This window comes from Choloepus didactylus, chromosome 5 (assembly GCF_015220235.1).
Source record: "Choloepus didactylus isolate mChoDid1 chromosome 5, mChoDid1.pri, whole genome shotgun sequence".
In the NCBI taxonomy this organism is placed as follows: domain Eukaryota; kingdom Metazoa; phylum Chordata; class Mammalia; order Pilosa; family Megalonychidae; genus Choloepus; species Choloepus didactylus.
This window is the reverse complement of record NC_051311.1, coordinates 108,853,876-108,869,868: the sequence shown is the minus strand read 5'-3', so window position 1 is coordinate 108,869,868 and position 15,993 is coordinate 108,853,876. Positions and strand designations below refer to the sequence as shown.

Below are 15,993 nucleotides of genomic sequence, written 5' to 3'. Positions count from 1 at the left end.
TCTTGTCCGTGTACTCATCATGCTGCTGCCTGACCAATCTCTTTACAGCACACATTTGATATTATTTTCCCACTAAAATATTTCAATGTCTCCCCACACTTTTCAGCATAAAGTTAAAACTCCTTAACTTTTTTAAGTACTTTTTTTCAAAATTCAGTTTTATTGAAATATATTCACATACCATACAATCATCCATGGTATACAATCAACTGTTCACAGTACGAACATACAGTTAAGCATTCATCACCACAATCTATTTCTGAACATTTTCCTTACATCAGAAAGAATCAGAATAAAAAACAAAAGTGAAAAAAGAACACCCAAACCATCCCCCCATCCCACCCTATTTGTCATCAGTATTTATCCCCATTTTTCTACTCATCCATCCATAAACTAGATAAAGGGAGTGTTATCCACAAGGTTTTCACAATCACACTGTCAACCCTTGTAATCTACATTATTATATAATCGTCTTCAGGAGTCCAGACTACTGGGTTGGAAAAACTCCTTAACTTTTATCCCACAAAGGACTTTGATTGTGACCACTGCCTATCCCTCTACTCTCAGCTTCCACCACATTCTAACCTTGGTGCTTAGGAAACAAACCACTTTTTGTTCTTCAAACACATCATGCCGATTTACACCAACATCCTATGCCTTTTGCCACAAGTTGTTTAATGATCCAGTTTTTACCTGTCTTTGCTTCCCCTTCTCTCATTCTTTCTTAAATCAAGCTTCCTTCTTTAAGGTCACCAATAACCTCCACTCCTCAGTCTGTATCTTACATGACCTATCAGTGGTGATTCACACAGTGGTTCACTCCTTTCTAGCTAAAGGGCAGGAAAAGTAGTGGGGAAGAGCACGGACTCAGAAGCCAGACTGACTGGGCTCAAATTGTAACACTACCCTCTATAACTCGAAAGCCGGGGCAAGTGACTTCTGTAACTGGTTTCTATGCTTCTGCCCAGGCCTCATCTTTAGTCTAATTTTTACCAAGGCAGCCAAAGTAATACTTTTGAAAGACATAAGTTAGATTATTCAAAAATATCTAATGACCCAAAACTGAAAACAACCTACATGTACTTTAAACAGTGAATGGTAAACAAATTGTGGTGTAGGCACACAATGGAATAATCAACAGCTATAAAAAGGAAAAAACTATTAATACATGCAACAACATAGATGAATCATAAATGCATTGTACTAAGGGAATGAAGCTAGACCCAAAAATCTACATAATAAATAATCCCATTTATGATACTCTGGAAAAGGCAAAACTATAGGAATGGAAAATCAATCAGCGGTCACTAAGAGCAGGGGTGGGGGAGGGGGTGACTACAAAAAGGTAAATGAAGTATGTTTTCGGGTGATGGAGCGGTCTTGCATCATGACTGTGGTGATGGATGTGTGACTTCATGCATGTGTCACAACCTGTAGAACTGTCCACACACAGAGTGAATTTTACCACATGTAAATTTAGAAGTACTAACCAGAATGTGAGGGGGAACTGAAAACAGAATATAAACTACAGTGACAAATGATAAATGAATCTAACTATATTAGAAATGAATAAAAAAACCACATTGAAGGGGGTCAGGGAGAAAATAACTAAACTAAGTGAGTTTGTAAAATAGTATTTTGACTGGATACTTTAAGGCAAAAGATAAAAAGTATCATATATAAATACTGCACTAAAATTTAGTGAATAAATTTGTTTCTCATAGGTGTATAGAACAAAAGTTCTGAAATCACTCTTTGTGTATAATAGGGTTGAACAAATAGGTAAAAATACTGTAGATATTGAGTCTGGCTTCTCACTGTTGGAGAACAAAGTTACAAAGGAAAGGAGAAAGGGTAGAATGAACCCAGTGGTATTGGACTGGAATCAGATATCAGTATGAACTTATGGTTTTTATTAATATATAGATAGACACAGAAACAAATTTACATGCAAGAATTAGTATAAATACCTTTATTTTCAAACTGTCTGCTCAGAGGGCCTAAAAGTAATGATACTCTAATAACAATGAACACACCCAACACCCAGATCTTGGTTTCTAAACATTATTTTCCAATAAAAGGAACTTGGGTTCCTCGGAGGAGTGGTTGATTCTAGGGCTGGGACAGGGAAAATACAAGATGGGCCTGGAGCATCTTGTACTGCTAAAAAGAAAGGAAATACTCAAAAATGTAAGCACTTCAAAAGGGCGCAAGAGCCATCCTGAAAGAGTTCCCAACGGCCAAAGCCAGAACAAAATGCATAACTATAGTATTGGATTATAACCCACAAAATAAAAACAAATAACTATGAGCCCACAGTTATTTATTTTTATTAACTACATAATAAATAATAAATAAATAATAAATGAAACAGACTGATTAAATAAGAGTGCATGAAGAGACAGCCCTTTCTTACAGAAGAATTCCAAATAATAAATGAAGGAATGAAAAAAACAAAATCACTGTCAGAACACCACAATAACTGCTGCAGGCAAAATCTGCCAATGGATGCTAAAATTAGTGGGAGAAAGTTTGAGGAGACAAAGGATATTTGTATAGTCTTAAGTCTCTCCCCCAAGATACTAATTATAAAGGGAAACATAGTAACTTTACGGTGGAGAAACCCAGCAGATACCACAAACAATACATATTAACATCATCCATACTAAGACATATTAATGTCATGTGCTCCGGATATGACACATGAGAAGGCCACATTGCTTCTGTGCTACTCTTGTCAAAAATGCACAGCCATTATTTAATCAAGAGAAAATATACGACCAACCCAAACTGAGGGACATTCAACAAAATAAGTCACCAGTACTTTTCAAACGTGTCAAGATCGTGAAAGACAAAAGAAAGGCTCAGGAACTGTCGCAGACTGGAAGAGACACAACAACTAAACACAATGTGAGATCCTGATTGGATCCTGGAACAGAAAAACGACATTGGTGGAAAAACCAGTGAAATCCAAATGGTTTGTAATATGGATAATAGTACTGTGACTGTTTTAATTTTTAGTTTTGACTAAGCAAAATGTTAACATTAATGGAAGCTGAGTGACTGGTACATGGGAACTATCTGTACTACTTTTACAACTCTTCTATAAGTATAAAATTATTCCAAAATGAAAAGTTAAAAAAAAAAATTGTGTCCATGTAATTTGGTTCCTGGGTACCGCTCTCACCTCATCTCCTACACCCTCCCCTCTCTCCTTGCTCCAGCCACAACCTCTTCTTTGTCAGACACAAAGATCAAGTACACTACCACCTCAGGGACTTAGGAGTTGCTCTTTTTCTGCCTGGAACATTCTTCCTCCATTTACCTGCCTGGCTCTCTCTCATACTGTCTTAAGGAATCTGCTCAAATATCCCTTTATCAGAGGTGAGAGGTCTTCCCTAATGTTTCTATATAAATGTTCTCTTTTCCAATCACACTCTATTTCACCCTATTTTTCTTCTTCTTAGCAGTTATCGCCATCTGACATACACATTTATTTATTGTGGTCTCCATCATTAAAATGTAAGCTCCATGAGAGTAGAAATTTGTCTTTTTTTGTTCACTGATGTATGTCTAGTATCTAGGATAGCGACTGCTAGATGGTACATGCTCAATTAATCTGCTAATGAAGGAAGGATTCATCTCAAGCATAGAGCCCTTGGGTAAGCTTACTTTATCTTCAGTTTATCCCAAACTGTCAGATGTTGCTCTCTTTCCTAGTCTCAAGGTATCCCATGCAGAACTATTTACTTGAATTTTTCTTTCACACCAAGCACAAAGAAATTTATAACAGTGCCTACCAGTTGTGTTCTACATTTTTTATAACAAGTAAAAAAAAATCAAGGTTAAAGTGAAATATTCCATTATGAAGAAGAACCAAATACTGACAAATGAAGAGAAAAGTGGAACACTAGTCCTTTCCAAGATGATTCACAAAGATGACATTGTTTTGTGCCAATCTAACTGTTAAATTCATTAGGTTCAGAATAATTTTAAGTATTAATAAAAAAATTCTGAGTAAATCAATGACTTAAAACATATATCTGTGAAAGATTAGTAACTGAACTAAATTTAGTTTAAATGAGTTTTAGAAAGCTCCTATTCCCACCGCCTTAGTATATAACTCACCTAGGATATATCTCATTTTTATAACTTCTTATACCTAATCTCAACAATTAGTTCAACCTGTTATATAATAGGTATTAGAATATTTCAAAAATTAAGTCAGAATTATGTAAACATTACACTAATAGTCTCGAGATAAATGGTTCTCAAACTTTCAAAAACATAGTTTGCTAGGCCCCTTTCCCAGAGTTATCCATTCTGTAGGTCTGGGGTGAGCCTAAGAATTTACATTTCTAACAAATTCTCAAGGACTTGCTGGTTCAGGTACTGCATTTTGAGAATTACTGCTCTAAACCAAAACTTTTGGGATCTGTTCTTGATATTTAAAACAAAACCAATACAGTAAAAGCTCAACCACATAGTGCTACTTTAGCATTTAACAAACTGAAAATAACCTGTAAAACGCCATGGTCAGGGTCCCACTGAACCCCTCACGACCTACTCACGGGCTCACAGTTGTGAAGCGCTGTGGTCTTGCCTGGAGAACTAAGTGTGTCAGGTGGATCGCACACACTTCCCTGCTGTCAGTATTAATGGATTGGGGAAGTTTCTCTTTAGTAGCCTGTAAGAATGAATCCAACCACTGATCACTTATAATTTATTCACCATATTCCATGGTGCATGTCGGAAGACTAATGCTGTACTATATTAATTAGTTCATCAAAAATTTAAAAAGACATCAAGTAAACCAACAGTTTTAACAGTGGTTGAGATCCAGGTCAAAAGTATATAACAGTGGTTAAGAGAGTAAGTATTATCAATTGTTTTCATGGTATGAAAGAAAGTACAAATCACAGAAATTAACATATTAATATGGCTGAAATAGGCAAAAAAAAGCAGGATCATATAGGAAATCAATACAGAATCACCTATACTGCATAATTTCCAGAGACTTATATGTATTACAATACATGCATTCAGGCTTTAAAAGTGCCAAAAAGCAACAATTAAACATGTCTAAATTGGCTCAGCTGACTCAGTGGGGCAGCATGTTTTAAAATGGCTCATGTGTAAGGGCATTCTAAATGAAAACCAATACAAAGCAAAGAATTTAAAACACAGTAAATCTTTCTGGAAAATATGCATTTTCTTATAGTAGCTGTGGAGTTTCACACTATGACATAAAATTCATGTCAATGTTTGGGTTTAAAGTCAACTAGTCTACTGAAACTGAGGCTAAAGAGAAATAGTGAATTTTAAAATTCTTTGATCTAAGAGTATAATTTATATCTTGTTAAATTAATAACACAAATGAAACCTGTTTTTCTTGGTGCCATTTCCATACCAGCACTTGGGCTGCTGGCAATGAAAAGTAACACACTGTGGTTTTTGTTAAAGATGAGATCACTGCTGTTTGTGCTCAAACTAATCCTTTTCGCTTTTGGCAAACACAGAGATTTGAGTTTTCAGGAATACTACCATACCACTTCTGGTTCTCTATAATGTTTGGGGAAACTTTTGAGTTATTAAGCTAGTGTTTCGATCATTTTGTACCTGCTATGAAAATAAGTTTCAGAAAAACAAGAATTGCCCAAGGACAGCAATTTCTTCTGCTAAATAACTATATATCACATTACATCTTCAGAATTTATCTATGAAAACATCTTTGAGACCTACTTTACTGCATATGAATATTTTAGTTTGGCCAGTAGATCAAGGTGCAATTCAGAAGCTTAACAGTACATAGAGGGCATAGTTCCCCAGCTAATTAGAGAATTCACTGCAGTGTATGATAATTTCAAGACGCCTTTTTTCTTGAAGATACAGTTCAATCTGTATCATGGAAGAAGGTTTAGATCGTCTCAAAACAAAAAAGAATGAGCCTGGGAAAAAACCCTGGTAAGAGTCATATTTGAAGATTATTCTTGACAGGACAAATATTTCACTGGAAATATATGCTGTTTTGGTAATGCCTTCCTCACTGAATCTCAACAGCAAGTAACTAAAAGGAAAAAAAGGTATCATGGCTAATTATGATGAGTTAACCAAGCAGTAAGTAGTTAAATTATTTCAAGTGTCACTATCCAAGACACGACTCAAGAAATGTCCTATAAACATTAATCTGACCTAAAAGTAAATGAATCTGAGATTAAATCACCAAATATACAACATATTTGTCAAATTTGCAAAGTCCAACAGGCATTGCAACAGCAAAAACATACCATGGTGAATAATTTCTTAGAGAAAAAAAGTAGCATCAATGACAGCAAGACATCCAAAATAAATGGAGATCAAAGACACTCTTTCAACTTTTTCAACTTCTGTTTCTCCTATACCTTGAAATACACTTGGATCTAGAATACTCTGAATAAACTTATCAGTGAAAATAATGTTAATGATATTGGCCCTGTGGCTGATGTCAATGAAGCATTCATTCGATTAACAGGCTAGCTATGATTCCACAGTTGTTAAACATGTTTTATATAAATGAATTTTCTTCACTTTAATGCAGCAATTAATTTTTAAAATTCTGAACTCAGTAATTTAAGAGATAATTTTCATACAAGATATAAAATTTTACCGACAGAGAAAATTGCAATGTAATTTATAACTACAATAGTTATATATTCTTAAAGTTCCAATAAAAATAGTATTTTAATGTAGAAACCATCCTACACCATCAAGAGATAGTTTGCAAAGTTAAGTAATCTATTCATTTTGTGAAAAGAATGTAAAAAATCACCTGAAGGTAAAGGTAACTGCAAGCTTCATTTGTTATCATATTGCAATAGTGGTATGTTATGACAAGCTAAAGCATATGGTTTGTTTTAGAGATTACTTATATTATTATTTCTTAAAACAAATAATATATTTGAATGGAACATTTCATATAATGGAGAAATTAAGATATTTTGGGGTATCTAAAAAGTAATGTATGAAAGTCTAGAAAACTGAAAATTAAAACAAAATTAAGGAAAACTGGGTATCCTTATGCAAAAGAATGAATGTGAACCCTACCTTACACCAAATACAAAAATCAACTCAAAATGGATCAAAGACCTAATGTAAGAAACAGAACTATAACATTTCTAGATAGGGAAGTACCTTCAGGACCTTGTGTCAGACAATGGTTTCTCAGACTTTATACCCAAAGCACAAACAGCAAAAGAAAAGATAGATAAATGGGAACTCATCAAAATTATAAACTTTTGTGCCTTAAAAGGCTGTATCATGAAAGTAAAACGACAACTTACACAATGGGAGAAAATATTTGGAGACTACATAACCAATAAGGGTTTACTATCCAGAAGCCATACAATTTCACAACAAAAAGACAAATATCCCAATTAAAAATGAACAAAAGACTTGAACAGACATTTCTCCAAAGAAGCTATACAAATGGCCAAAATGCACATGAAAAGACGCTCAACATCATTAGCCATTAAGGAAATGCAAATAAAAACCACAGTGAGATTCCATTTCACACTCACTAGAATGGTTTCCATTAAAAAAATGGAAAATTACAATGTTGGAGAGGATATGGAGAGGACTCCCACTCGTTGGTGGGAATGTAAAATGGTGCAGCCGCCATGGAAGACAGTTTGGCAATTCCCCAGAAAGTTAAGTATAGTATTACCATATGACCCAGCAATCCCACTTCTAGGTATTATGCAAAAGAATAGAAAGCAAGGACTCAAACAGATATTTGCACAGCGATGTTCACAGTGGCATTATTCACAACTGCCAAAAGATGGAAGCAACCCAAGTGCTCATCAACCAATGAATGAATAAATAAAATGTGGTATATACATATGATAGACTACTATTCAGCTGTAAAAAGCAATGAGTTCTCACATGCAACAACATGGATGAACCTTGAAGACATCATGTTGGGTGAAATAAACCAGACACAAAAAAGATAAATACAGTATGATCACACTGCTGTGAAACAATTAGATAAGCAAATTCACAGTCAGAAACTAAAATACAGGTTACCAGGGGCCACGTGGATATAGGGAATGGGAGCTAATGGTTAAATTGTACAGAGTTTTTATTTGGGATGATGGTAAAGTTTTGGTAAGGATGATGGTAGCACAACATTGTGAACATAATTAACACCACTGAGTTATATATTTGAATGTAGTTAAAAGAAGAAATTTTATGTTGTACATGTTACTAAAATAAAAATTAGAAAAAAAAACAAACCACAGGACTGTACACCACAAACAGTAAAGCCTAATGTAAACTAAGGACTGTAATTAAAAATGAAATTACAAAAATGCTCTTTCATCAATTGTAACAAATGTACCACACTAAGGAAGGTGTTCATAATAGGGTGGTACATTTATTTAAAGCATGATTTTTCTGTAAAGCTACCAAATAAATCTAATTTAAAAAACTGAATTTCAGAACTGGAAGGGTGCATCAATTCACTATATTAACCTTTACCACCAAAAAAGAATAACATTGCTATCAGTATTGGTTGTCCCAAAGACAACCAATTATTAAAGGGGAGACTAAATTTCTGTGAGACAACAGAGAAAAAAGACTTAGTCATTCCATGCTTGAAAGAAAACCTACTTCAAACTCACTACATATTAGAAATATAAGGAGGTTACCTGACCACTAGTTTCACTTATGGCTTCTAGAAGTTTTTCAACTGCTGCTTGTAGCCGAGAACTAATGTTCAGCATAAGTTCTTCATTTTCAGGGTCAATTTCAGTTCCAGCAAAGCCACTCCTCACAAGCCGTTTTGACAATTCTGTTTCTTCCTCAGTTACTTTTGACCACAGGCTACTGTCATTTCTTGGCATATCACTTCCAGAATAGGAGGGTATGGATTCATCTGTAACTAAAATAACAATATTTTAAAAGTATATGCTAATAATAATTAATATTACAGTAAAAAAAGTTGCAAAATAAAATTAAAACATGAAATCATTGAAACTATAAGATCTTTTAATAACAGCATTGCAACAAACTGAAGATTATGATTCAAAATAAAATATAAAAACGCATAATGTATTATTATTCAATAACCAAGTAGGTGAGAATAAGAAAGATAATGCTATGCTAATAGAGCTTTGCAGAAATATTTTTTCTTTGCTAGCTTTTATAAAAACTTTCAACAGGTATTTACTAAGTGCTAAGTAATACGGACACACAGATGATAAGATATGGCTCCTATCCTCAAAGACTCTATGAGTAATGAAAAAATATATACCTAAATAACTACATAAAGAGAAAAATACTGTGCAGTTGGATGTGCAAGGTGTAGAGGACGATGGAAGTGCTTGCATTTGTCTGGAGCAGATGCTTTGATTTTTGAGTCCTACATTGGGCAGCAGCACTTGCTCTGACTAGATAGCAAAAGAGACTTAGATCATTTTACAGCTTGGTACTTTAGTAAGGGGTATGCTGGGAAGATGTTAGACTGGTGAACAGTTCTAATTTACCTATGGATTTATCCATCCACACTATTCTTATTTCTTATGCAAAGAAAATTGAGTTTACATGGACAGAAGATAAGCTTTGGAACTGTTTTCTCTAAAATGAAATAAAGCATAGGTTATTCTTCACTGTCATGGAATACAATACTCATCCACGGCAGTATGCAACAATGCAACAACGACATTTCCTGATGAGGAACTGTCTATTCTTTTATTATATGTAATACAAATTTCTTGTCAGTAACTGCCCAAAGTTAAATTAAAAGCTGAAGAAACGTTATAATTTCCAAAGTATTTGGAATAAGCACTCTGTTTGACACATTCACCCAAGAGAATAAGAACTATTTATTAAAACTTGTCTTGCTAAAATAGCTGGTGCCACATGGAGTAATCTCAATTTCATGCAGGAATGATATCTGTTGCTGCTTCATATTCAAGAATTGAATTCAGCACAATTCAATATTCACTTAGACCTCCACTGTATAATTCATTGGCTGAAGACTAAAAATGCATTCTAGGAAATGATTTTAAATGTTTGCTATTACATAGGTTTATCTAATTCTTAGCATAACAGCTAATAAAGTTTTCACTTTGAATTTTCATTCCCAAAGTTAGAAAACAGATTAACACTTATTTCAAGTATTCAAATGCTCTGAAAATAGATTAATGATTTGTAAATATTCATGAGTTTAAATGACTTGGAATTCAAAATGAATTTGGACACAGAAAGTAGAGTACTACGTATATTATGAAGTTAATAAATCAAATTAATAGTTTTGAAAGCAAATTATATTTTTTTGGAAAAGCTATGGAAATAAGAAATAGTAATAGCTTTTAAGTTGGTGTTTAAAACCCTAAAACTATTTACATTATATAGCATTTTTATCCAAGGTATTAAATGTTTTGTAAAGACATTTTCTTTTGCATGGGTACAGAGAATATGATGAATCTAAGGAAAAGAAAACACTCTGATAAGGGAACCCTAGGCTTTACAGGGTGAAAGCATGTGGAAAAGCAGAAATGAGGTCGGGAAAAGAGAAAAAGGAAGGCAGCTGGAAAGTAGCCTAGATCATAGCTGTGAATGGTCTTAAATTATATAAGAACCTTGGAATTTTCACTATAAACAATGGGGAGATAAATCATTTTTTCATCAGGATGATAATGTCAAATCTGAACTAGGAAGCAAACTGTAGTAACACAGAGGAAGGTTTGGAGAGGGAGGAGCAACCGGTTACAAGGCTATTTCAATTGTTCAGATGAGAGATGAAGAGGACATGAAATAAGATGATGACAGAAGATGATGGCATAGAGTGGAAGGAAATCAGGGGTTGAGAAAAGGCACACGTCTTAAAAGAATGAATGTTATCAAGGGAAGAAGAAGACTAAGTTTCTAACATAGATGATTCTTAGATGATGGAGAAGTCACTTAGAGAAATACTAAAAAATAAGGAGAAAATGTATATATAGGTGTGAAAAATGATTAGCCTGAAGTGTTAATGGGTAATGTGGAGGAGTCAAGCCAACTGTTGGAAATCAGGGTCTGGACAGACATAGGAGTCATTTAAAGAAAGGTGACAGTTGAAATGTAAGTGGATAAATTTGCGTAGAAGCAATGCAGACTGAGAGGAGGACAAACAAAATTGGAGCTTCTCTATACAACAGGTTAACAAAAGAATCTGTGTGACAAAATTGTGAGAAAGCAAGAAGAGAGGTATTCCCTGAGATAAGAAGATAATGTTTCAAAAGGTAGAGGCTTCAATAATGTTATTTGTTTAGAAAGTCAAATAGGACAAGGACTGAGAAGATGCTATTGGATTTGACAACTGGAGTCACTGGTGTCCTTTGAGAAAGCAGCTTTGGTACTGTAGGACCCAAAATCAAATGAGGTTGATTCCAGGACAGAAAAGGTAAGGCAGTGGGGGTAGGAGGTGGTCTACTCTCTCAACAAGTTTGCTGAAGTTTACTTGGAGGGGAAAGAAAAGTTGAGAACATTAACCACCACCACCCCGCCTTTTTTTTTCATTATGAAGACAACCAGCATCTTTTGAGTACAGAGAAGGAATCACTGATGAGGAAAAGACAGAAGATACTGTATGTTAGATGGGAGCAAATCCCTAGCACAAAATACAGAGGAAATATGAAACCAAGCAGCCTATTAAAAGGCCAGTAAATGTTAACTTTTACGAAATAATAAAAAACAATAGACATCACAGTACCTAGAAAAGATGAATATCAACCAGCTTAATAAATTTTATTAATACTATTTTGAAAACATAAACAAAAATAATCTGAGTATTATCCAATAAAAAAAGAACATTTTTGTTTATCCCCTATGAAATGTAAGAATGAGAAAGGCATTAAACTTATATTTTATTTATAATATCTAGTCTTTGGAGAAAAAAAATTCAGAGAATAATATAAATCTGCAGGGCAATTACACAAAAATGTCTGATAACATCGCAGAATGGCCAGTTTGGTGAATAGAAACATAGTTTCAGACTGTTGAAGCCCTCAGATCTGGGTCTTAAACATAGCAAACGATAGTTATACAAAAGTGTTTTAGTCATTTACTTCATGGATTATATACCATGTTCATTCCAGGAAAGGAAAGGATAGATAAGATCCTTAGGTTAAAGCAGGATGGGTAATATGAAAGAGCCTTCCTTCCTCCGCCCCAAGGGCCCCCTTGAAGATTCCCAGGTTACAAACTGGATGCAGTCTGACCTGGCAGATAAGAAAACTGAACACAAGCCCTAGGAAATTAAGAAATTTGACGAAGGTTACAGTGAGATAGAACAGAACCAAAGCTTTCTGATTACCAACGCAGCATTCTTTCTATCGTATCACACAGCTCCAAATAAAATGTAAATGTGATTCAGTCCCCTTCTCTTGTATGGGAGAGGTAAAAATTCTACAACTGAATCAAATGCAGTGACTAAAGAAAATCTTTCAACAGATCATGGAGGAACTCATTTTTCGTGAACTGGTCTAATATTCACTCGGGTTCAAGTAATTACATACTGGCTCAAAATCTCCCTTTTATTTCATAAACTGAGTTATTGTTATGAGGGAGTAAACATCAGCAAATCAATTATTTATTTTTTAGAGTGGTGACAAGTCCAGACATGTTTAAAATCTAAACAAGTTCAGTCTTGAAGGCTGAAAATAGATCATGTTACTTACAACACAAATCCATACATAAAAACTGAAAAGTAAAAAGTGCTTCTTAATTAGATTAACTTAATTTTTTCTATTAGGAGATATAAAAGAGCTATTTTAAAAGTACGTTTTAGATTTTAAAATAATGATCCCATTAAATTATGAAGGAACATCAGAAGATATTCTTACATATAGAACACATTGCCAATATATTTATTAAGCCAAATATTTTTTCTTCAAGGTTTATGAGAAAATCGAGCTTTAAATTATAAATTCTAATAATTCAACATATCTTTCAAAATGCAAAATAGATCCCCAATGAGATTAGTGGTAAACCTTATTTTATTCGTAAGACCAGCACATCATTGCTAAATACAAAACCATAAAGATTGAGTTCTTAAATGGAAAGTGTACATTATAACCAAAGATGCTAATACCAACAAAATTCTACTTCTGTTACAATGTTCTTTATACACTATATTTCTTAACAATGAAATTAATTTTTCCTCGTATCTTTCAGAACCAGTCAACAGTTAAATAATGAAATTTTTGAAAGTACTATTTTAATATTAAGTACTATGACTTTATCTTGCCTTGAATTGGAATCTCAGTGCCTCCTTTTGCTGTAAAGCAGACAGCACAGAGAAATCGTTCAATATATGTTGGTAGAATTGAACTGAGAAAACTGCTTACAATTGAAAAACTACTTAATTACTGGATAGCTTAAAATAGGACACAGAAACCTTTCATAAATATTGGAAGCTTTAGATGTAACTGCAAGAAAGTAAGCTAATGGATCAGATATAATTTTAGGTCAGCTTTACCTTAGAAAATCAACATAAACATAATCCTGTGTTTGAGTTAAATTACTAAACTCTGTCTTTTTATAGCTATGGGAACACTGCTGTGAAAGCTAGTTTACTGCCTTTTAAGATAGGGTGTTTGCCATACACTTAAGCAACCACTTTGAGAAAGTCTATGAGAACTGCTAAACATAAAATATGTTTGTAATATACAGAACATTACTGAGAATGTCTACTGAATATGGGAGTCACCCTAGTCTGTCTTACTAGAGGAACAGCAAAATGTTTCCCTACATGGTTAGAGAAACAAATTAATGAGATAACTGTTCTAAAAAAAAGTATACTTTGATAAGCATCTTTTACATTAAGAACCTTATTCTTGTCAATACATCAAGATTCATATGCAAAAATGAAATAGTCCTTGATTGAGAGCTTAACCAAGAGTTGTTGATTTGAAAATACTTCCATCAAGTTTGAAAAAATTTCAAAGGATGTTTTAAAATACAGTAATATTTCAGCCCATATTTTATTAAAAATCAGTTTCTAAAACTGTCTTTGAACTCAACTGAGGTGTTTTAAATCAGTTTTACTTAAAATTTCAAATCAAGCATTTCTCTGCACTTAGAAATATGCTACTGGCCAACCTGTAATTAGGAAAACCTACTTCTAACCATCTCAACAGGTAGATGAAACTGGTGTTTGATTTTTAAAAACTCTTTATTCCTGACTCTTAACCTATAGGGTGGTTTCAGGATGTTGCCAATATCCAATGTATATTGATAACAGTTGTGAATGATGATGTGGAATTTTTTTTTATTGGTGGAGAATAAAACAACCTTAGGGTTTGTGTAGGCACAACAACAACCCCAGATATGGATGATGACAACTCCAAGATACCCACTTGCAAATAGTGTTTTTGGAAGAGTGCCTCTAATGTATTGGGTTTGGAGGTAATTTTGCTAACAAATACTTTAACATTTGCTCTTCTAATTTTCAATGCACAGCAAAGTACCTTGAACCCAGCAAAATTTGTTGAAGATGATGTTAATTTCAACAGCATATAAAATTAGTACCTCCTGTGTGTTCCTCATGGACACATGACTTTATAGGTGCTTCTGCCTCTGACCTCCAAATTAGGCAGGCAGGTGACTGGACTTTATTAGTTCTATCAAGAATTCCAAGGACATGGCGATCAATTGTTTCTTCTACAGCTGCTGTTGTCTTTACAACTTCTAAGAGGATCTTCAGAAGTCTGTTATTAGCTTTCTGTAGTGCATACCTGTATAAAGAAACATTTATTAAAATGTTTTACCTTTTTAAAGCAAACATTTTGCTTCTGTCCCACAAAAACATGTACTATAAAATATTTGATTTGACAAATAGAAGTATCATATGATCCTCTCTATTAAAATAATATGCACTACCACCTACAATGAAGTGCTTTTGGTTTTTATATTTTTTTACAGAACAGTATAAACTGATATGTTTTCTTCTGAAAAATTCTGATCAATCGGTGATTGATACATTGATATATTTAAAAAATGTGTAGGATTTTATTGATCTGAAAGAAGCCAAACAGCTACATTTTAGTAGAGTTTCTAGATTAGAAGAAAAATTTTAAGGAAACGCAAAATTTGTGGTAGCATACAAGCAGATGCAAGATGCAACTAATCAAACTGTAATACTTCATGGTTATTCATTATATCATTGTGCTTTACCACATACGAAACACACACACACACACACATGGCAACATTCAATTTTTTTTTTTTTGGTCAAACAATATATTTTTAAAATTTCACTAGAAAAGAAAACAAAGAATTGGCAGTATTTCTACAACTTAATAGTGAAGTTCTAGATGTCTAAATTTCAAAAAGTGTTAGCTAGATTTGTTAGATACCTGTTTTTAAAAATGTTTGCAGTGCAATTTCACCATATGTCAACACTAGGGAGAATATCATGGGCCATTTTCTATTACATGCATTCCAAAGACAGAAATTTCTCAAGTTACACACACCAGGTTCATCTAAGGCAGGAGAAAGACCCTCCTATTTTCATCTAAATAGAATTAATGGGATGTGTCTCTTTTTGAGACATAATTCATTCTTAAATTTTAAAAATTTGAAACCACTAACCACCCCTGCCCTCTATCTAAAATCTCAGCATCTAGAGATAATCACTATTAATATTTTAATGCCTATTCTTCTATACTTCCATCTCTTTCATAAATATGTACATTTTAAAACGAAAATGGGATAAACATGGACACTGTTTTATAAGCTTCTTTTTAACTTAACATGAACATCATTCCATGTCATGAAATATATTTCTATAAATGGTGATTTGGAAGATTAACTGATTATTCTTCTGAATAACTAAACTCTCTCCCTTCCTTATAGTTTAATGCAACAAAGATACTACAGTGGTAAAATTTATATTTAACACATGTAGACAAAATAAGAGACTTTCATGGTTTTCACGGTAAATGTCCTCTGCCTTGAGCTTTTTTCCTGTCT

General features: G+C 33.6%; 1 protein-coding gene across 10 annotated transcripts in view; it reads right to left on the bottom strand.

The window, feature by feature from the left end:
- Positions 1 to 15,993, bottom strand: part of AKAP9 (A-kinase anchoring protein 9) — a 168,833-nt gene that overhangs the window by 50,605 nt on the left and 102,235 nt on the right. For all 10 annotated transcript variants that reach the window (XM_037836629.1, XM_037836631.1, XM_037836632.1 and 7 more), the window contains 2 exons: positions 14,551 to 14,756; positions 8,685 to 8,917 (listed from right to left, as the gene is read on the bottom strand). In XM_037836629.1, the coding sequence (XP_037692557.1) occupies positions 8,685 to 8,917; positions 14,551 to 14,756 (439 nt within the window). The remainder of the gene's footprint in view (positions 1 to 8,684; positions 8,918 to 14,550; positions 14,757 to 15,993) is intronic.